At 36.0% G+C, this 23,676-nt stretch overlaps 1 protein-coding gene across 1 annotated transcript; it reads left to right on the top strand.

Annotated features, from left to right (window-relative positions):
* Positions 1-2,615: 2,615 nt before the first annotated feature.
* On the top strand, positions 2,616-21,921 carry LOC138692797 (probable cytochrome P450 6a14). The gene is made up of 5 exons (XM_069816015.1): positions 2,616-2,820; positions 11,098-12,033; positions 16,750-16,971; positions 17,777-18,028; positions 21,444-21,921. The coding sequence occupies exons 2-5, from the start codon at positions 11,127-11,129 to the stop codon at positions 21,611-21,613; spliced, it is 1,551 nt and encodes a 516-aa protein (XP_069672116.1). The 5' UTR covers positions 2,616-2,820; positions 11,098-11,126; the 3' UTR covers positions 21,614-21,921.
* The last annotated feature ends 1,755 nt before the right edge of the window (positions 21,922-23,676 follow it).

Genomic DNA, 23,676 nt, shown 5'->3' with positions numbered 1-23,676 from the left:
TTTTTGTTTGAATTGTGCTGTAAAGTTGTAATTTTTACATGATTCCCACATGTTCAACAATCAAATTAGGACGAAAAACCTGAAAATTTGTTTTCTGCGTCCGTTTATTATGTCTAGAATATGATTACGAAATTATTCTTTTGTTTATTGTGGTTCTTGTCTTGATTTTCACACATTTTCTATCTCCATGGATACAGTGCCACGCCCCCTTTTGTCGTAGAACTTCAATCGTTCCCTTACAACTCAGAGAAACAGGCAAGAAAAAGAAGACGACACATAAAGAGGAAGATAGATGATGAAGACGGAGAACATGAGGCTGGAGAATTTTAGGGTGATTTCATAGTAAGTGGAAACAAAACTTCACATTCGTTTTTCCTGAATGTACATTTTTGTGTACTCAGTGCACTTTTCTCACAAAGTAGGGGTACTTGATATAAAAAATTCAAATTTCACAAAGGTTCTTATTACAACAAAAGCCACGTACTAAACCAAATTTTATTTAATTTAAACAGTTTAAATTAAAAAATTAAAAAATTAAAAAATATTTTTAAACACATTTTAGCAAGAAGTAACTATTAAATGAAATCTAGTCTATAAAACTAGATCTGTAATACCTACTATAAAGAATTTATTCACCCACGCTTATAATTCTTGAGAAAATTGTACCTGAGCATAAGAAATTTAGTATTGTCAACATAGGCTGTTCAATCTCCCCTTAAGCATGCGATTCTGAATCTTTATATTTCAATCGGACACTTACACAAGTAACAAACGTAAATTATGTACGGAATGTTCTCAAAAACTTCATATGAAAATTATTTTCTTGAAATTCAATTTATTTTTTTTTTATTTATTACAGAGAAAATACTAAATCAATCCAGATTCTATAAATATTACATTCTGGAAGACCTCTTGTCAGTATGGGACGTAAGACTTGGCGCTATTGTTTCAGTTTGAACAACAATGCATTCAACAATTTTATGGTTACATATTCACCTTTTTTTTATCTAATACTAGATATTAAGCAAATGGTAATAACTAGACTTCGTGGAATTGCCACGAGAATCGTAAGGTTTACTACGCACGCGGTATAGACTGTATGAGAAGGGGACGTGCAACGGATGGCGTATGCCTCTGATGTGAACACTGAGCAGTATACTGCGGTTACAATAAAACCTGTATCCTGCAGTCAAGAAATATAATGAATGATCATTGTAGTAGGAAATGTCTAAACATGTAAATACATAATTATTTTGTAGTGAGATATATTAACTCTTAAAATTTAATGTAATATACTCACATCATCCTTGAATATGTGCATTGTAGTGAAAAGTTACGTACATTTTGAGCGACTGCAAAGTGAACCTCCGATGGTCACTCAAACAGTTTTTATATTGGGAAAATGTACGTTCAACATCACACGATGTAATAGGCGCATATTTGAAGAACGGAAAGTCACTACTTTTTAGTACACCAACTTCAGAAATCTTGTCGTGACCTGATAGTACATCATTTATAATACGAAGTTGTGAACAGGCAGAATTTTCAGCAATAATATTTCTCAACTTACATTTCACTTTTTCTGAAATTAGTGAATTGTTATTTTGGATAACGGTTTGTGGTACTTTATACACTATATTAAGGGCTTCTGAGAGTTGTACTGGCTGCGGGGGTAAGGGTATCCCAGGGGCAATTGTTTGGAACAGCAAAATTCTCATTGTAGTATGTTTGATTGAATTCTTGTCTGCACTGAACAAATGTTAAGCTTTGACTATTCCAACCACAGTAATGCAAAAACATGTGCTTACATAGGTATACATTAGCTGTAGCTGCTCTATCTATTTGGACCGGTCACAACTCTTAATATGAACTGCTTATACTACAAGACCGGGCGGTCGCTCACCTCCTCTATAATACCGTACATCGGCAACCTGATTGCAAGCTGCGTGTGGCAATTCAACGAAGTCTAGTAATGACAAAGTATAGGAACTATTCAAAATTGCGACCGCCAAAATTAAATAAAGGAACTTTCCAAGTTGAGATTCTTTCATTTTTTCCTTCCTAACACTATCATTTGAAAATGAAGCGTTTCAGGACATTACTTTATTAAGAAAAAATGTTTAATTTCATGCCCTCTATCACATCAGAAAATTAGAAATAGTTATTCTGTTACACCCTGTATATTAGAATATTATGTTCATGCATACTTCATGTAATTTATTCACCATATTGTATATAATAAAAAGGATGAATCTTAAAACGATGAAAAATAATCACATAACCTCAATTTCTCCATACCCAATCCAATTGAAAAATAATAAATTGATTCAGTGCCTACAATACCACCTCTTGGTACATGAGCTTAACTTATTTTTTAATTGGTATTTATTTCTTAATGGTGTAAGCACGTAATTTATGTGTTGGATTTTCCCATATAAGTCACCGATCTGTCGCATGTATAAACATTTCACTGTTCGTTAATATTTCATGACAATTTTTATCGGTGTGACAAATCACCGACAAAAGTCACATATATTTTAAAGTCACAGTCACAATTGTCACAGATACTTGAAAATATCGTCTAAAAGCTCATCTCTATTCATAAGCGTGTAACCATAAGCAATTAATAGGTCAGGAAATGCTGACATCATGGAAGAGCTTCGTCTGGCAAGTCAAATTTATCGCACCTGGTCGGAAATAGTCCCTCGGTGGATGTGAGGGAAGACTGCTCTATCGGCGAGGTTCGTTGGTGGAAGGAGGATACGCATGCTTGCAACGCTCTTCGTAACCACGAGGTTTCAACACGTCGGCTCTTGCAAGGTATGTTATGTACACTGGCGTTCAAAGATACCTGACTCTACTAATCGATAGTGATCGATAATAATTTGTTGGTGTAAGTGTGGCGTCTTTAGTTATTATTTCTATGAATAGATGACGAAGTTAATGGAGTTACCAATCGTGCATAAATATAACCGCATTATAGAAATCAATATTTCCTCTCCCTCTGTTCATTGTAAAACAACACTGGATTTAGCTGGAAATCGCTTACATTGTAAATTACGAGAATAATTTATGCTTAAACTACATCAGCGCTTTCACCACACTTATTCTTAATGGTCCCAAAAATAGTGTCACCTATTGAGAACTAGCGTAACTATTTCAAAGTTTGTCAATTTTTTCATAACTTTGGTTTTGACTTATCCCGTGGTTAGAAAGTTCGCATACACGATTATAAAATCGTAGATCAGTTATCCTTGTATTATCCTAGAACGTAAATTATACTCAGATTGCTCTGCGTTGTAGGCTTTGACGGTAAAAATTTTGTCAGGTTTAATATGCTGCCATCTAGTTGTTACATAAGGAGTAACGTCATAACTCCCATTTGAATTGCATTAGCGACTGTACTGCCATCTTGTGTTCGTTTACGGCGGAAGGGTGGCGATCCTGGCGGTTGTTCTTTTCAAAGTGTAACCGATTTTAACATAGGAATGAACAATCTATATGTGATCTGGGATATTACACTGTGCCATGCACAAATCATACTCTGCTTCGGTTCGTTTTAATTTGGAATTAATTAGGTAGATATGATCATTATAATGCAAAACAAGTATATATATATATATATATATGTTAAAATTTTTTCACTGCATAGCTTCAAAATCAGGTATGATACTAATTTGTGAATAATATGCAAATGTTTACTATAAAATTTAGAAATTTAGATAAACAATCAAGAATAACTAACAAAAGAAGTGCAGCTAACTATCCTCTTTTACGCTATTATTCTGAAAATTAAATTTTCACCGACTTTGTTTTGTGGTAAAACTTATACCCAAATTGTTGTGTTAAAAAGATATTATAAAACTTTCATTTTCTTTTGAAGTTATTATTTGAAATGATATACTCGAAAAGTACTAGTAAAAATACCTGTCCTCAAATGAGGACATTGGCCGCTTATCTTAATATATAAAAGTGTATGTATGTATGTGTATGTATGTGTATGTATGTATGTATGTATGTATGTATGTATGTATGTATGTATGTATGTATGTATGTATGTATGTATGTATGTATGTATGTATGTATGTATGTACGTATGTATGTATGTACACTAATAGCGAGCACTTGATTTTCGTCATTCACCCAAGCGTCTCCATTAATGTTCTGCCCAAGGCCAGATCTTTCACTACAAACCCAGCTTTCTCCAATCTTTCCATTTTATGCCTTCCTCTTAATCTCCGCATGTGATCCATATATTTATGTCGTCTATCGCCTGATATCTTTTTCTACTCGCCGTACTCCTCTTCCTATTTCACTTCCTTTAGATATTTCTTAGGAGGAAAATAACTGGCCACTCTATCCCATTATCTGCTGGCCTAGTTGCCTCATAAGTGATGCCTTGTTGTATCACTTGTGGGGTTCAGACCTGTCTTCGAACAGTTGACTAAACAATTTCTTCTCCTATCCCGATTTTAAGCCTTTTCATGTAAAGAAATTATACAATATTTTAAAGTAATGTTACCAGTCCGCCACGTGACATTGACGTTCCGTATACACTAAAATGAATCTACCTTCATTCGCGAACACGGTTGGGTATTTGACTATGGACGCAGCCTTCTCGGACTACAGTGCACGTGTAGGAAGTCACGAGCCATGAGTAACAGGCCTGACGTAGGAGTCAGAGTGCTGCAGAACAGTGCCTTCAAGCGGTTGCGCCTGGCTAGACAGAACCACAGATATCCTGGATGTTCATTTCAAAGTGTGTCATGACGTCACTGTTGTGAGTCAGCGATTTGAAGCGAGTTTCAGCATTTATGTCAGAGAAGTTGCCTATTAATCAAGGCGTTCAATCTGAACTTGAGAACGTGTACGGTATAACTTGAACGTAGTAGCAACAGATGACGGTCTGTACGGTCTGCGTGCTACCATAACCTCTTTCGAACTGTGTTTTGCGCGGGCAAGTCGTACGCAGGCTATTTGTTATCATCGGTTGCGTACCGCAACATTCCACAACACAAATCAAATGCTCCGTGTCCATGTTGACCGTCCAAGTTAATGTCAACAAATACTGTACGTATGTAATCGTGTTAACCCTCTCCCATATCCCGACAGTAAGAAAAAAACTCACCTCAGTACGTGTTTCCAAACAGTTCACATTCCTGCCACTACCGGCGTTACCGTACGTATCGGTAATTTCTCTTCTGAATGAACGCCGTACTTGCTAGGCAACTTCTCTAGCACATAGGTAATACGCCTCTGCGGAAGGGTAGGAAGATTGAATTCTCTAGGCTCATCGGCTAGCCACATGACGGCATACAGCGAGCCATGACACATTTTGAACTGAACACTCAGTAGAGGACAGAATACCAAGCGCATTTCAGCATACAGGAACCCTGATAACATTTTGTAACTACACAAATGGAGTAATTGAAGGAAATTTACTTTTCCTAATTAAATAAGTGTTAACTTGAAATTCTTAGGAAAATATTTGGGGCTTAAGGTACGTTTTCCTCGGTGCGACTATTGCTATGATCGTTCAACGATTATTGTTGAACGATGAAACGTTGAACGATAATCGTTGGTTACCATTTTGCTAAGAGCGTCTACGATTTGTTGATTTTTCACTAGTCGCGTGTTTTCATTCGCAATCTCATCGTTCTAGAGCAGCCGCGGCGAAAATTTGATCGTGCGCCTAGCCAATGTGTAAACTGCAACGTGCATAATACCTATGGAGGGAGGCGGTCACCCAAAGGGGAAGTGAAGCAACTGTCTGACTTATTAACGGATTTACATTTTCCTTAGTCAAGCACTCAAATATAATTTTATACAGTACAAGGTTACAAACTGATGTTTAGTACGTGTAACGAAGAAAGAAATGAATAAGAAAACATAGGACACATTATCACAACCTAAAATTAACTGTCTTCAGAATGTCTCTGCGACAGAGTTTCAAAATCAGGAATTATGTCACTTACTGCCACTCGTAGTTGATCACGAAGGTATTTGTCTGTCAGTCCTGATCTAAATTTGGGTTTTACTATTTTCATTGTTGAAAATAATTTTTCACAAACGTAAGTTATAGCGAACATGGCTTCAACAGAGTAAACGAATGAACGAAGCTTCGGATATTTATTTTTTTGGCAAAGATTTCAAACGTTTAACATTTTTCAAGTCCTTACATCTAACCTTTATTTAACATTACGTTGTAAATCTGTGAGTTTAAATTGGAGATCTAACCGTATTATTCGTACATCTGCTGAAAAATGATCGACGTACAGAGGTAATAATAATAATAATAATAATAATAATAATAATAATAATAATAATAATAATAATAATAATAATAATAATAACACTTAACCTTTTAATGTTTCATGAGTAACATGTATATATATTTTTATTTTAGTAGGTTATTTTACGGCGCTTTATCAACAGCTTAGGATATTTAGCGTCTGAATGAGATGAAGGTGATGCCGGTGAAATGAGTCCAGGGTCCAACACCGAAAGTTACCCAGCATTTGCTCATATTGGGTTGAGGGAAAACCCCGGAAAAAACCTCAACCAGGTAACTTGCCCCGACCGGGAATCGAACCCGGGCCACCTGGTTTCACGGCCAGACCATGTAGTATAATGCCGTTTTATGTTACATAACCGTTTTCCTCGTAATACTTGTGAACAAATCATACATTTAATATTCTCATCATACTGGCAGCAAAAAAATGCGTCCTCCCATCCTACTTTGAAACTTTCGTTTTTATAGAGGTACATGGTTTCGAGAGAGACATTGCGACGATACGCTACTCGCAGATCAGAGACAAATACAATATGGAACGGAGTTTGACTCCAGTGAGTGAGAGGGTAGGGGTTGGAGAAGGTAGGAAGCAAGAGAAATGCATAGCTATCATTGCAAGCCACAATGTGCTCGTGAGTGACATTTTCGCCACGGCTGTTCTAAAGGAAGATTGTGTTTAACAGAATGAGTTTAATAAGTAGACGTAAAAGATTACTTAAATGCCTTTAATTGAGGAGATGGAAGACGACGAAATATTTCTCCATACGTATGGGATGAAAAGAGCCAAAAAACACAGTCTTCTTGAGCTCAATAATGAAGACCGACTGTATCAAAAATTTGAATAACTTGATTAATAACTTAATTTTCCAACTTTATTGACAAACTCAGCCCTATATTGTCCTTGACCCTTTGTAGGACGCATGTGACAGCTGCCACAGTGACGGATGATTCGCCACTTCCTCGAGAAGAATTTCATCATCAGCGTCAGAAAACGAAGGAGCCATGATACACGTCTTTCTCACAATAAACGTTAGCGACTGACGATTATATTCAACCTTTTCCTGAACGACTATTCAAGACGTACGATCGTCGTTAACGACTCTAGCGGCAGTCGCTCGGAGAAAAACAGCTCCATAGGAAATACAAAGAAATAGTGCTCAACGATTATCGCTGCACGATCATTGTTGAACGATCATCGCAATAGTCGCACCGAGGAAAACGTACCTTAAGAGGGATGAAGTTACAGGAGAATGGAGACAGTTACACAACGCACATACACGCATTATATTCTCCACTTGACATAATTAGGAACATTCAATCCAGACGTTTGAGATGGGCAGGGGATGTAGCACGTATGTGCAATCCAGAAATGCATTAGTCTGTAGAGTGTTAGTTGGTAGGCTGGAGGGAAAAATACCTTTGAGAAGGCCGAGACGTATACTTACTTACTTACTTATTGGCTTTTAAGGAACCCGGAGGTTCATTGCCGCCCTCACATAAGTCCGCCATTGGTCCCTATCCTGAGCAAAATTAATCCATTCTCTATCATCATATCCCACCTCCCTCAAATCCATTTTAATATTATCTTCCCATCTACGTCTCGGCCTCCCCAAAGGTCTTTTTCCCTCCGGCCTCCCAACTAACACTCTATATGCATTTCTGGATTCGCCCATACGTGCTACATGCCCTGCCCATCTCAAACGTCTGGATTTAATGTTCCTAATTATGTCAGGTGAAGAATACAATGCGTGCAGTTCTGTGTTGTGTAACTTTCTCCATTCTCCTGTAACTTCATTCCTCCTAGTCCCAAATATTTTCCTAAGAATCTTATTCTCAAACACCCGTAGTCTCTGTTCCTCTCTCAATGTGAGAGTCCAAGTTTCACAACCATAAAAACAACCGGTAATATAACTGTTTTATAAATTCTAACTTTCAGATTTTTCGACAGCAGAATGGATGATAAAAGTTTCTCAACCGAATAATAACAGGCATTTCCCATATTTATTCTGTGTTTAATTTCCTCCCGAGTATCATTTATATTTGTTACTGTTGCTCCCAGATATTTGAACTTCTCCACCTCTTCAAAAGATAAATTTCCAATTTTTATATTTCCATTTCGTACAATATTCTGGTCACGAGACATAATCATATACTTTGTCTTTTCGGGATTTACTTCCAAACCTATCTCTTTACTTGCTTCCAGTAAAATTCCCGTGTTTTCCCTAATCGTTTGTGGATTTTCTCCTAACATATTCACGTCATCCGCATAGACAAGCAGCTGATGTAACCGTTCAATTCCAAACCCTCTCTGTTATCCTGGACTTTCCTAACGGCATACTCTAGAGCAAAGTTAAAAAGTAAAGGTCATAGTGCATCTCCTTGCTTTAGCCCACAGTGAATTGGAAACGCATCTGACAGAAACTGATGGCCGAGACGTATATGGGAGGATAATAATAAATTGGATTTGACGGGATATGTTGATAGAGACTGGATTCATCTTGCACAGGATAGGGACCGATGGCGGGCTTATATGAGAGCAGCAATGAACCCGCGGGTTCCTTAAAAGCCATAATTAAGTAAGTTAACTTGAAATAGGGTTATAATTGATTGGACACTTTGGTACATTTATCTCCATAACTAATATATAAATCAACTAATGGACACCGGTAACAACAAAGGAAATAAGCGCAGTGCATAGATGAAATCTGACGTGTAAAAAATACAAGAATAAAATAAATTACAATTATTTACAAAAGACAAGAGCAAATATGTACACACTTACTGTTGTAACGTTCATACTTTAAACTCAAAATACATAGGCTACTTCTGAAAGAGTAGTTGTTAATATAACCTATGTTTCTTAATTATTCTAAGCGGATGTATTATTATTTCTCTAATAAATCGTTTTTAGGGAGATAACAAGTTATTAACAAAAATAAAAGCACTCCCAATCATTCTAATGACTGTAGTTTTATGATGTGTACTTCAATCAATGGAAGGGAAGAGGAAATATCATTTGAAAGGTACACGATGATAATCGCGTCCTTGCAACGATTCTTGGAAATCCTGGATGGCTCGATATTATCTGTTGTTCATGATCTAAAGCCGTCCATCCGAGTGAGACTCGGACATTCGTTAAACCGAACATGGGAATACTCCGCGAGACGGAAGAGCTTCGCATACTGTCTATAGCGCCAGGCGTCCAGTAGCAATCTGTCTGTTCTATCTTTCGTAACCGGTTATGCAGGACTCTAGTAGGAGTGCGTCCTGCGCGAAGGGAATAGTTTTACATAATGCAAATATCACTACCGCCACAATAACTTCGTAATAGTTAGGCTGAGAATAATAGTATTTGTATCTCCATGTAGCTCGTAATATTGTCTTCTGGAAAAGGACAGAATTACAAAGTAAAGGCCTATACTAACAACAATGTAAACATATTTTAACCTTTGTACAATAATAATTATGATTATTATAGAACTAAACCTTCTCTACAATAAAACGTTATAATATAATTTATTATTATTATTATTATTATTATTATTATTATTATTATTATTATGTAAACATAGACTGATATTTCTATAGTCATTACTCATTTCACAGCTTATTGTAAATTAAGGTTTTAATTTTATGAAGTCCCTATTACTTCTTAAAACAATAAATTAATTTTGGACAGAAATTAAATAATTTACATTACGAGTGAATTAGTCACCGCTGCTTCTTTACGTTATTAGATTTCTAGCTATAGATCAGTCCTCGGCATAAGAGGGGAAGTGAAAGAGACGAAGAAAGCCCCGCCCATGGCATTTTCGCTTACTCTGCCTTATAAACAAACGCAGAATAAGGCTGTGCGCATCAGTGGTGGAATTTAAGCGACCAGCGAGAGCCGAGAGCTCGTAAAACTATAACATCCACTGATACAACCCGTCACTGACCCATCAAAACAAAACAGTCTCAGCCGGGGAAGGTGGAGTGGGGAGTTAAGGGGTGGACTGTAGTGACTCAATCGAGTTAATAACGCCCAGGCTTGCTATACTTTGAGATTATAAAAATTAAGTTAGTGTTTCTGAATTAGAGCGCCATTTGCTGGCGAAAATGATATCAATGTTGGGTTTAATAGATTCAGAAGACATTTCCAGGATCTTTAATGTGTCAAGATTTTATACAAGTTTTAGGAAGTGGAGTTGAAGTACGGGCACCGCCGCTTAGCCGAGATATAAAACACCGCGAGAGCGGAAAATTTTTATATATAAAGTCCTGTATACACATTTTTTTTATCTTTTATTTTATTTCTCAGACTACTGTATTTCTTCCTCTTTCGTACTCCATTTTTATTCCGATATTTCCACTTCTCTGTTTTCAATCCAAATTAATGTACTTTTTTTATTATACTTTTCAGTGTTATGATATGCTAGCACTGAGTTACCAGAGAGACTGATTATTAAAGCTCGGAATTTTAGGTGCTAAACGTTAAGAATGACACTGAATGTAATTGAACAGATGTGGTGCCCGTGAAGAGAATTTTAAGCCTAGATCACAAGAGTCCGATATGTAATAATAGACAATAGAGTAACAAGGACTGGACAATGGATCTTGTGAACCGTGCGCTAATTTGTAAGTAGTGGTTAAGAGGATTAAAACCCTTTAACGGTACCAAAAGAAAAATACTGAATGACAAGAATGACATTTCAAAGAAGTGGAGGCATGGCTTCTATTTGTAAACTATAGCGAGAAACAATATTAACTTTTAGCACCTAAAATTCCGGGCTCTACTGATTATAGCGATGTTTGTTTTATTTCAGCTTCTCGCAATAGGACACCAACATCAAACATGGTATCCACGAAGGACTTTCTTTTCCTTGTGACAGCCATTGCCCTTGTTACGATATACTTTTACTTCAAGTGGTCATATACATGTATGTACTGGAAGAAACGAAATGTGCGTTGTGTCAAGCCCATATTTCCATTTGGAAACTTCTTAGATGCAATGACCGTACGGAAATCTTTAGGAGAAGTTTTTAAAGACTTGTATGAGAGACTTGAAGGCGAGAAATTATGTGGAATGTATCTGTTCAGTAAACCCGGACTATTAATAAGAGATCCAAGTCTCATAAAATCTGTAATGGTCAAAGACTTCTCCTATTTTCCTGATCATACTTTTCATAATAACCACGAGATTGACCCTCTAACTGCTAATTTGTTTCATTTGGCGGGAGAGAAATGGAAAAATCTTCGTGCAAAATTGACGCCAACTTTCACTTCAGGGAAGATTAAAATGATGTTCCAAATTCTCATGGAATGTGGATACGAACTAAGTAATACGTTGCAGGAATCGGCTCAAAACGAAGAAATTATTGAAGTCAAGGACATTGTAGCAAGATATTCAACTGATGTTATAGCATCTTGTGCATTTGGCATTCAGTGCAATTGTCTTCAGAATCCAAATGCAGAGTTTCGACAATGGGGAAAAAAGTTTTTCGAACCCTCAATCATTGGAGCGATACATACAATTTTTTCAACGCTATATCCAAAAATGTTGGATTTAATAAAAATGAAGACTTTTGACGTTAATGTTACAAACTACTTTCGCAAGATGGTTCAAGAAACAGTCAACTACCGTGAGGAAAATAATATAAGACGTAATGACTTCATGCAATTGCTCATTCAATTAAAAACCAAAGGTAGAATCGAGGACGAGCATGCAACCCATATTGCGAGCAGTAACACATCAGACGATGGTGAGTATTTTTATGTTAATGCAAATTTACCAAAAATAAATGTTGCATGCGAATGGACGTTTAATAATTGATTATAAAGCAGTTTTGACACTTCATGAAGATCTTGTTAATGAATTTGAATTTCCCCAAGGAGAAAAAATTATATGGCAGCAGGTAAGAAATCCGAAGAAAATTCACATTATAAACAGTGTAGTATAAGTGACCTGTAACATGTTAGCTGACAATACAAACTGAAGCACATAAAATAGGTCTGAAATAAGTGTAAAATGTGTAATTCTAGTACTATTTCGGTGATCCTCCTATCTGATGTTAACGAAAAAACAGCCAACTGCATCACATCTTAAACTATAGTAGAGGAATAATGAAAACTTATAAGGCACAGATTAACAATATTAGTGCTGATCTTAATGAAGGGAGGGGGGGGGGAGGACAACGGTGAATAGTTAAATGGTTGAATAGTTTGGATTTTTTCCATTGCTAATTTCAAAAATTGTAACGCAATGTTTCGAAGAGTGGTTCTCTCTTCGACACAGGTGAAAACCTACGCTGGGATCGTTACAAACAGCCAGACAGTCAGTTCTAAGACGAAGAGAGAGACACTCTTCGAAACGTTGTGTTACACTTTTTTTAAAATTAGCAATGGAAAAAGTTCAAACAACTCAACCATTGAATATTAGTATTGCTTTGGACTATGTGCTTTTCTATCTGCCAATATTAATTCTGTGTGATAAAGAAGGACGAAGATAGAACTTTATATTATTTGGTCTACAGGTTCAGGTAATGATAAATGTAGATTCACTAGTAATGTCAAATGAAAATGCTCCAATGGTCTTACGAAAAACTCATTCAATTATTGCAGGTTTAATCAATGTTTAACGTACCTGTAGTTTTCTTCCCAACGGACGGTATTATCAGCTAATCTTTCCTATTTAAGGTATTCTTTACAGTACTCATCCGTAAATTTTTAAAGGGGGTTCCAACTTTATTTTAGAAGTATTCTTTACAAGACATGGACATTTTCTATTGTCAGTGTGATATTTTGGCTGTGTTATATGGAGGCGCGATGATATGCTGATATTCGAGCTCAATATTTCTTGGCAATTAGAATTTCTATAAAAGTTTAGAATGTAGAACTAAGAACGAATTACATGTAGACCTGCCATTTTGAGGTAAAATCTTAACATTGTTGAGTCTGTCCTGGTTGCTTGGTATATACCCAGTACATAATCATAAATTAAAGAAATATGGACACAACTTGCTCTCTTCACTTGTAGTTTTATACAATATTACAATGAGTTATTTCCTTTTCATGGTTCATGAATACTTTTACTTTAACATAAAATATGTTAAAATTCAGTGAGCATAGCGCATACATGAGATTTCACCTTATTCTAGTACACCTAGCTCTCTTCCAATCTGGATGTACTTAGAACTTAAATGAACTGAACTGAGCAGTTTTAGGTCAAGGGTCACGTGACCATGAACGAGCCCATTACGTCTTATGAGAGTGCTTTCCTCTAGACTAGAACTTAACTGAACTAAGGTAATATGAACGTAACTGATACCTGAATGTATACTTTTTCAGTTTGTCACTAGAACTTTTTTAAGTTTTCCACCAGAATTCTAGGCGAGAATAATTATAGTGGCAGTCGTTTTCTTTAGTTCAGTTCTCAATTCCGATCTGATTGTTCCAGTATAGTAAGGTTATTATACAGTACACATTACTTCTCATAATATAAGTTTTGTGTTTTTTCAACAATGTGAGTGGGAGACGAAAATTTTCTTGTATTCAAGGAGAAACGATTTTGTTCGCCAAAATGAATTTTTACGTAACGTTCAAGACAAAGACAATAGAAATATGGAAAAGAAACAACGTTATTGAAGCAGTTCGGCGAGGGATTAGGACGATCAGCTCCATAACATTCACACTTTCAAAATCAACTTAATTTTAATAATCCTGTTAACTCTCTTCGAAAGAAAGAGTTTATTTTTTAACAAATGCAATACGGTAGCAAGACCACATGGCTAGTAGTCTATAACTGATGGCCTACTTACCAAATCCAACATAACGCCAACAGTGAACAGTATTTTTATTATTACTAGTTATTTTTTTACGTATAATGTTGCTGATATATGACACAGCCACCGGCGTAGCTCAGCGATAGCGCGTCTGACTGCTGATTCGGAGTTGCGCTCGAGCGTGGGTTCGATTCCCAATTGGGCTGATTACCTGGTTGGGTTTTTCCTAGGTTTTCCCCAACCATAAGGGAATTCCAGATAATCTATGACGAATCCTCGGCTTCATCTCGCCAAATACCATCTCGATCACCAATTCCAACGACGTTAAATAACACGATAGTTAATACAGTGTCGTTAAATAACCAAGTAAGAATATTATAACACCAAACAAGCCCTATCTCACGCGTGTTATAATTTAAAACAACAATGACTTCATAGGCTCCCTGAGTGTTTCTCCAAATAACCTCAAGATAGTTTTGCAAACATTCAAATAACAAGAGATGAGATTTGTATGCGCTAAAAACAAGCAAAATATGTATTAAAATATTCCCTAAAAGTGTAGAAATATGCACTAAATATTCCCTCGCAGAAATCATAACATTCCATTAAATGTCTAGATATTCCATAAAAAGTGTAGAAATATGCACTAAATATTCCCTCACATAGCCTAATCATAATATCCCATTCAATGTTCAAAATATTCCCTAAAAATTGTGTAGAAATATGCACTAAATATTCCCTCGCATAGCCTAATCATAATATTCCATTCAATGTTCAAAATATTCCCTAAAAAGTGTGGAAATATGCACTAAATATTCCCTCACAGAAATTATAACATTCCATTAAATGCTAAAAATATTCCCTAAAAAGTTTAGAAATAAGCATTAAATATTTCCTCACAGAAATCATAACATTCCATTAAATGTTCAAAATATTCCCTAAAAAGTGTAGAAATATGTACTAAATATCCCCTCACAGAAATCATAATATTCCATTAAATGTTCAAAATATTCCCTAAAAATTGTAGAAATATGCATTAAATATTCCCTCACAGAAATCATAATATTCCATTAAATGTTCAATGTTGTGTGTGGGGGCACTTGAGTTTGGTGTACGAGACTCATATTGAATCGAAGAAAGAGCTCGTCGCTCGGGTCCCTGCAGCTGCTGATGCTCTATAACTCATCCCTGGAGTTTTTGAATGTGTATGACAGGCAATGACACGTCGTTGCATACTTTGTATTGACGCAGGAGGCAGCACGTTTAAAAAGTTTTTGTAAATGATTACAAATTGAAATGGTTTTGAGGAATGAGTGTCACAAGTAACGTTACAACTATATTCTTCATTCCTTACAGTACAGTACAGTTTCTCTTTTTGTCATTTAATAATTAGTTTCTGATCCATGGTCAGAAGACGTTTGTTTTGGTCTCTTGTATCATCCCTAGAAGTTTGAGTATTGAATTTAGATACACCTTATATATTCAACTTTTCGGAACTGTATACAGGTTACATCATGAGACCAAAGTGGTACGACCTAAAGGGTCGTATATTCTTTGACTCGTTATATATGTAGCCTACTCTTGAAACAAATGGGCCAAATTGTCTAATATTACGCTGTGTTTCTGACTCATGTCATAATTTATATCATACTGTAACACCACGCAACAAATATTACGTAGAAAGTTATAAAATTTAAGTCTTCAAGTAATCATCTACAAATAAAAAGGTTTTCTGTAGTAATGAAGCAGTACAAAATTCATTACTTTTCTATTATAGGCCTATTCGAATTTATACCTTTTTAAAAGCTATAACAACCAGTCCGGGATGAAATATATTGTCTGGACACACTCCCGTTGTCTTGTCGTTCAGCACTGAAGTAGTAGTAGGGTTTAAGAATGGCGCGTCAGCTACTATGGCTATTTGCGCCCATATCTAAAATTCTTAATATAACAAAGACATAAATAATATAATAATCAGAGTGCTAGAAGAACTAAAAAGCGTTGTTACGATAAAACGAGGCACACAAATGCAGTATACATAAGGTGATTACTACAGAATCATAAAAGTGAGCAATTCTACCACACTAGGTGGTATTCAAAACGAACAAATAAAACAATAAAATTAAGGCCACCAAGGATAACTTGTGAATCATATTTTAAAACCATAAAATTTTATAAAATATTCGGATGTATAAAGTCCGAAATGTCAACAATGTAAAATCAAATATAAAACAAATGTAACCTCCGGATGTAAAGGGTCCGGAGAATAAGTAAAACGGATCAATAAAAAACTAAATCACCTTATCCAAACCTGTATTTGATAAAAAATCTCAGAACTGCATTTGTACAATTAAAATCATTTCCAAGAGCGTCACGTAATGTCGGCCGAATTCCATATTGCCTCCGTGCATGGACATATTTCCTGCAACGCAATAAAAAGTGTTCCACCAATTCAGCACTGAATATACGGTAGCTTCCAAAGTCAGCAGTTGAGCTGCCTTTAAGGATCCCAGGATTTCAAACAAGTTCTGCTTTTATTCTTTCGTGGAATAAGCCGAAACACAATGTGTGGTCTTGGTTTTAATTTTTAAACATTCCAAATATAATTTGATAGATAACGGAATGTATGTTTTATTATAAGTAATGCAGAAGATATAACTTACAGTATTATTATCTCATGTAATATAATGATTTTAGGTCTTTCAATGGATTCAGTCGTTGCTCAGGCCTTTGTATTCTATTCGGCTGGCTTCGAAACTTCTTCGACGACAATAACGTTTTGTCTATACGAGCTGGCACAGAATCCTGACATACAAGAACGCGTCAGAGAAGAGATACATGCTTCACTGAGAAAATATGGAGAAAACGTTACATACGACAGCATACAAGAAATGGGATATTTAGATAAAGTTGTTGCAGGTAAGCTCGTTACGGACACCAGATATAGTAAAATAATATAAAGGAATTTTGAAACATTGAAACTGATTTTATTTTACCGCATGATTCAATGTAGATCTACTGCAATTACTTCACTATATACTATACAGTGTGAGAAAAGGCAATAATTCTGCATTATACCGCCTCGCGCAAACTTTTATTCCCTGCCAGACAGTGACTATTGGCCGACACCGTTTTTAGTGTCATGCGAGAAAAATAGCAATATTGAAACAAAATTATTTCATTCACTTTTACCTTAAAGCAGTTGCTGGAAATGGTGGCCTCTCTGGTATATAGCCTGAAAAAGGGTTCCAATATTTAGAGAGGAGGTAGTATGCATCAAAACAAGAAATAAATGTCGTACAAACATGGGTTCCAAGATTAATATCTTCTGAGAAATGAGCAAAATATTTACCATCACTGTAAGCGCAGCATATCTTCTACTGTGAGCTCTTTAGCAAGAAACAATAAATTGAGGAAAGAGAATGCAGTCATGTCATGAAAGACTGCAGCAGATGTGGTATATGCATGATGGAGCACCGGCCTATTTTCATCTTAGGGTCAGGCAACACCTAAAACGAGCCTTTAATAGGCGATGGATTGGTCGGGGAGAGCTAGTACTTTGTCCTGTTCGTTCTCCTGATTTCAATCTACAAATCTGCAATACATTGCTAAGCGTACTACGACTAACAATCAAGGACTATATTATTTTCTACTGTGTATAGCAAAGGAAGCTTGAAATTAAGAAATACTGTTATTTCTAAAATCACTATTATTTTTATTTCAGAAACTCTGCGTAAATATCCGGCACTCCCATTTTTAACTCGCGAATGTGTGCAGTCTTATAAAATTCCTGGATCGGACGTTGTGGTGGACAAGGGCACTCCTGTTGTGATTCCTGTTTTGGCACTTCACCGTGATCCGAAGTATTATCCAGATCCAGACAGATTCAATCCGGAGCGTTTCAACGAGGAAGAGAAGACAAAGAGACATCAATGTGTGTACCTGCCGTTCGGAGAGGGACCCAGGATATGCATCGGTGAGTCTTAATATTACATTTTAACTAGGTTGCCATATTTTGATAAGCAAAAAAGAGGACTCTTTATTGGCACCTACTTGCGAACAGATCGCTATCATAGATCACGTACAGTATTGGTATATGTATAATATGTAGACTACTGAAGCTGAGAAATATTGCTAGTAGTAATTTTCTTAAACTTAAAAAACAAAATAATAATACAAACAAGTGAATTGCTTATAATTTAATCTTTATAACCATGAGTCTAATTATAAATCACAAAAAACAATACAAACAACACACAATTTCAATACTTTGGTATCGTATATTGTTATATATGACGAAATTGTACCTGCAGTCTCATTGGGTTGACTTTTCAATTCAATTATTTTGGACTGCAAACCACCATTCTTCCAGTCGAAATACTGGATAACTATGGCAAAAAGCTTTATCGAACCATGGTTACTTACGTCGGCGGAAACTCCACAATAAAGTATTTCATTTTCTTCAATTGTTTTTAAAACATTTCCCAAAGAATCGGGTGCCAAAAACAGAGTTTATAATTGCCTCTGCCTTACTTTTTCCACAAATAAACCTTCTTCGCAATATCCGAATCTAGGGACGTCGTCTTCAGTAGGCCATTTGCTGCCAGATTTTACAAAGAAGTCGGTTAATTTTGTAGAAGAACTTTCTCTTCGAACTGCTCTTTTGTGTTTTTCGCAATCCTGATGTGCTTGCAAATCAAGTTCTCCTTTATTCAATACTGAAACATATGTACCGGCTTTACATACCATGCATTCAGCCTTGAAATCATCTTTACCTCTCCGAAAACAAGGATACTTTTTCTGTATCTCGGCAGAAAATTTACACTTTCTTTTTGGCATTTATTCTCGTAGAAACTATAAGCATGCACAGCACAACAAAAGAACGTTATGAAAGTCGGAAGCCAGCAAGCAATAGTAACCGGAAGACGACATATACCATTGTCACCTAGTAGCAACAGTTTTAAACACAAGACGCAAGCTTCCAAACATTACAAAAATAAAACATCGATAATATTGCGGTCAAAGAGTACAGAAAGAGAAGTTCACGAGAGCACTTAAAGTGGGATGGACTAAAGTGTTACTTAACTGTAACGATTAGAAGGTTCCAAGCTACAACATAGTAACTGTTACAAATGTTTAAGATATTTTCCTTCATTACTAACATCGTATTTTAAACTTAACCTAAAAACCCGGAAAATTAGCCAAAATCTAAAAACCCGCTCGGACGAAAAATTTTACCCTAAAAAGAGGACATGTCCAGGAAAACTCGGACGTATGGCAACCCTATTTTAACTGAAGAGAACAAATGCGGAATTCAGTATTAATGGATTGTACAAAAGGAGAGCTTATAATGTCCGATATTCCACTAGATCTATACTACTCCTGGCTTCAACTGGCATAGGCGGTTAGAAAGAAAGTTTTCCTCATCAACGACCTGTTTCCACACCAATGCTAAACCTTCATTAAGGCTTAGAATTTTCCGGAGGAACTAAACGGTGTTACATCTTCTTCCTAGTCCAGAGGGTATAGCCCTCAAGTCTCTACAGCCGAAGCGGCGCAGAAGTTTTAGAATCGAGACAAATTGAAGCTTGCGATCGCCGCCATGTTTTCGGAGAAGCACCGGCTAGCAGACGTCTTTACTGTGCAATGTTGAATGTTTAACGTATATGTTTGGTGTATCTTATAACTAAATATCAACGGATAAATTAAAAAAATCCTATTAACATTTAAAGCAACCAGGTTGTGGACATAATTGAAGCTTAGTTACCGTCAGTTCGACATGAAAAGAAAGAACTGAAACAATTTGATAACCAAAGACGTTGTATATTTAGGCCTATATGACAACATACAGAGAACAGAAACACAAAATGCATATTGTAGTAATAGTTCAGATGAAAAGATAATTAAGGACGCGATAATTAAGCTGTGAAAGGAAGCATTATATTTTTCACATGTGTTTAGACAGATTAGAATAAACGTAATTGATGAAACAGGAATGACTAGATTTTAGTAATGAAATTTTATTAGCCAAAATAACAAAAGTTACAAATGAGTAGATAATAGAATCCTTAGAGACATATTTTCGGAAAGTACGAGAAAATAGAATCAGGGCAACAAATGTCTTTAAAAAAATGTATTTTTTATACTAGGCCTAAGTGTATATGGGAGTATGAAAAGTAAGTAACCTTTATGTACTACGTACAAATTTAATGAATGAATTAATGAAATAATTAATTAATTAATTAATGAAACGAGCCCTATACAGTAGGCGATTCGTCTGGTCATACTTATCTCCCTGTATGTATATAGTTCCGAAACGTTGGAAATGTGTTTCAGGACACGGTGGAATACCCAAAAGTCTATTTCTGAAAGCGAATCTCTTAATTTTAGTCTTCACCTGGCTCTATGAATGCACTGAAATTACAGCCGGGGTGAGTAATAATTCTGAAAGAAATTCGGGCTCGGGTTGTGTTGAGAGATGGCTTAAAAATTTTGGCCAAAGGAGACCTAAGTTATATTGCACTATAGCACAAATCATGAAAGCTGAAGTTTTATGCATGGAAAGCATTTTCTCATAGTTATTTTTGTTTCGACTTTTGGTGAAACAGGGATTTTACATTTTCTCTTAACTACACCACGTCCGTAATAACACTTATTACCAGCAGGAAGCTGCAATTCCGTTTATTTTTGTTACAGGAAGCAGGACTGCCCTATGTATAAGTAAAATAAAACAACTTTTCATGCGTCTAGTTGTATTCTAAGAGCCTATAAGCTTACGCTGTGTTTCTCTTCTTATTCTTTTCTCCATCTTTCCCTTCTGCCTCACGGCGTCGGGCCTGCATCATCCATCTCTTCCATTCCTCTCTATTCCACGCCATTATTCTCAGATCCCCAATTTCTTTCCCTCTTTTCCTCAATCATCTCAATATTATCCACATACATCGTCTTGGTCTTCCCTTTCCTCGTCTCCTTTCCGTCATTGACTCCATTATAGTACGATTATTTAGCCCTGACAGTCGCCGACAATATGCGCCTGGGTCAGGCGAGTCCATTAAGTTACGCCAAGGGGTATTCGGGTTAGTCAGTCGCTTGCATTCAGAGCAATCGGATATCACGCGTGCGGTAGAGTGGTGTGTTTCCAGTAGAATTAAGATGAACTGCACTTCCTTACTGACCGCTCTCTCTTTTCTCTACTCCGTAGCTCTCCCCACTACTCCTATTACTTCCCTTCTTTCGCGTCGCCGAGCTTACAGGGCTAAATAATCGGTCTGTACTTACTTTTCTTTCTTTCTTCTCCCATTCGCAACATTAATTATTATTATTATTATTATTATTATTATTATTATTATTATTATTATTATTATTATTATTATTATTATTATATGTTCCAGGAATGAGATTCGGATTGATGCAGGTGAAAGTTGGACTGGTTTCTCTTCTCTCCAGATACGAATTTTGTGTCTGCAAGAAAACGGCGTCACCACTGCTGATGGATCCTAGAATATCTTTCTTCTCGTCTTCTCTTGGTGGGGTATGGTTGCAGATCAGAAGATTAAAGTGATGGCAAATAAAAGACTGACAGTCTTATGTTTAATCCACTATACAAACTTTTTTGAATATTTTTTCCTTGAGCACCACTTAGCACGTGCAATAAAGCCCGAAGTTTATTATTGTTTATTGTTAGTAAAATAACATGAACAAAAATAGATACTTAATTCTTTCCTGAAAGTATAAAAACTCCGCTAAGAGGGAGAGATTCATTTTTCACTAAAATGAAATGTTTCAATTACTTTATTTTAGTTTTTAGCATACTGATTTGCTGAATGAAACTTTGCACATTGACACAAATATAAGAACATTATTACTTACTTACTTACTTATGAAAGGCTTTTAACGAACCCGGAGGTTCATTGCCGCCCTTACATAAGCCCGCCATCGGTCCCTATCCTGTGCAAGATTAATCCACTCTCTATCATCATATGCCACCTCCCTCAAACCTATTTTAATATTATCATTCTATTTACGTCTCGGCCTCCCCAAAGGTCCTTTTCCCTCCGGCCTCCCAACTAACACTCTATATGCATTTCTGGATTCGCCCACACGTGCCACATGCCCTGCCCATCTCAAACGTCTGGATTTAATGTTCCTAATTATGTCAGGTGAAGAATACAATGCGTGCAGTTCTGTGTTGTGTAACGTCGTCCCTCTTAGACCCAAATATTTTCCTAAGCACCTTATTCCCAAACAGCCTTGATCTCTGTTCCTCTCTTAATGTGACAGTCCAAGTTTCATAATCATAAAGAACAACCGGTAATATAACTGTTTTATAAATTCCAAATTTCAGATTCATTGACAAAGGCTAGATGACAAACGCTTCTCAACCGAATAATAACAGGCATTTCCCATATTTATTCTGCGCAAAAAGCAAATTTGAGGATTTATGCAACAAAATCTTGAAAATATCCTGCAATTTATGATAATAGTCTATTATTTTCAGGAACGTCTGAAATATGCAAAAAATGAACGATTGACTTTGCATATTTGTCACCACAGACTGTAAAAATATGCGTTTGCATATGAAGGGTTCAGAACCATAGTGGGCCAAGCGCTATTTACTAAAACCGTAGAAAACAAGGGTTAAAATGAAGATATTACTATAATTCAATGGAAGCGTATAGCAAGTAATATAAAGTATAGCCTACACATTAAAACTAAATGATATGTAAATCTTCATTAAACTATGGTATTCACTTAACTTTAACCCTTGCTTTCTCCGTTTTTAATAAATGGCGCTTGGCCCACTATGGTTCTGAACCCTTCATATGAATCCTGGTTCTAGTGACAGAAAATGAAAAACACATGGTGTAACAACTCAAATGAAAAAATGTATAAGTGACAAAGATGAAGGTGAAGTTTTAGATAATCTAAAATGTGTTACAACACCAATGTCATTGTAGTCCCGAAAGTGTGTGGCGTGTTCTTTTATGCACCTAGAACTCCTTCTTTCACACTTTTGGCCAAATTCCTCGTTAATATAATTTTCTATGTCATTAATGAAAAATTCCAGTCGCCTACACACCAGTTTGTTATTCCGATTATTTCAGCATTTCCTGTTTTATCGGTCAACATTTTCCCGGTACAATTTTAAACCCATATAATCCCAATTAATCGAAATTGTTGGTAGCTGTTATCTAAGTTCTTTATTTTAGCTAAAAACCAGGAGAAACAATTTGCCTACGTTGGTGAATACGACCATAGCCAAAAATATCTGACAAGAAAAAGAATAATTTGACCATGAGATAGTGATATGATAGAAAAATTGAAAAAAATGTATATCTATTTCCGTATACAAACATATAGGCTTAATTCTTGCCTCATTTTTTCATTGCAATGGATGATGACACTTACCATGCATAAGTTCTCGAAGGAAAGCGAACGGCGATTGTCTGTAAGTATGTTATTGTACACTGAAAAGCGCCTTTCAACATCTACAGATGCAATAGGAACATTCTTGAAATGTACCAAATTGCTGGGAATTAACATTATACACACGAGAGCAATATATTCTCACAGAAGCACATACAACCAAGAATGGAATATGAATTTTATACACCTGGTCTAAAA

The sequence above is a fragment of the Periplaneta americana genome, chromosome 17 (assembly GCF_040183065.1).
Source record: "Periplaneta americana isolate PAMFEO1 chromosome 17, P.americana_PAMFEO1_priV1, whole genome shotgun sequence".
NCBI classification, from domain to species: domain Eukaryota; kingdom Metazoa; phylum Arthropoda; class Insecta; order Blattodea; family Blattidae; genus Periplaneta; species Periplaneta americana.
The sequence above is the reverse complement of the archived record's forward strand: the minus strand, read 5'-3'. Positions and strand labels throughout refer to the sequence as shown.

Excerpts from the sequence above, each read along its gene's own strand:
- LOC138692797 (XM_069816015.1), top strand. The coding sequence starts at position 11,127 with ATGGTATCCACGAAGGACTTTCTTTTCCTTGTGACAGCCATTGCCCTT. Across the intron at positions 12,034-16,749 it reads CAGTAACACATCAGACGATG|GTCTTTCAATGGATTCAGTC; the intron begins GTGAGTATTTTT and ends TAATGATTTTAG. Across the intron at positions 16,972-17,776 it reads TTTAGATAAAGTTGTTGCAG|AAACTCTGCGTAAATATCCG; the intron begins GTAAGCTCGTTA and ends TTTTTATTTCAG.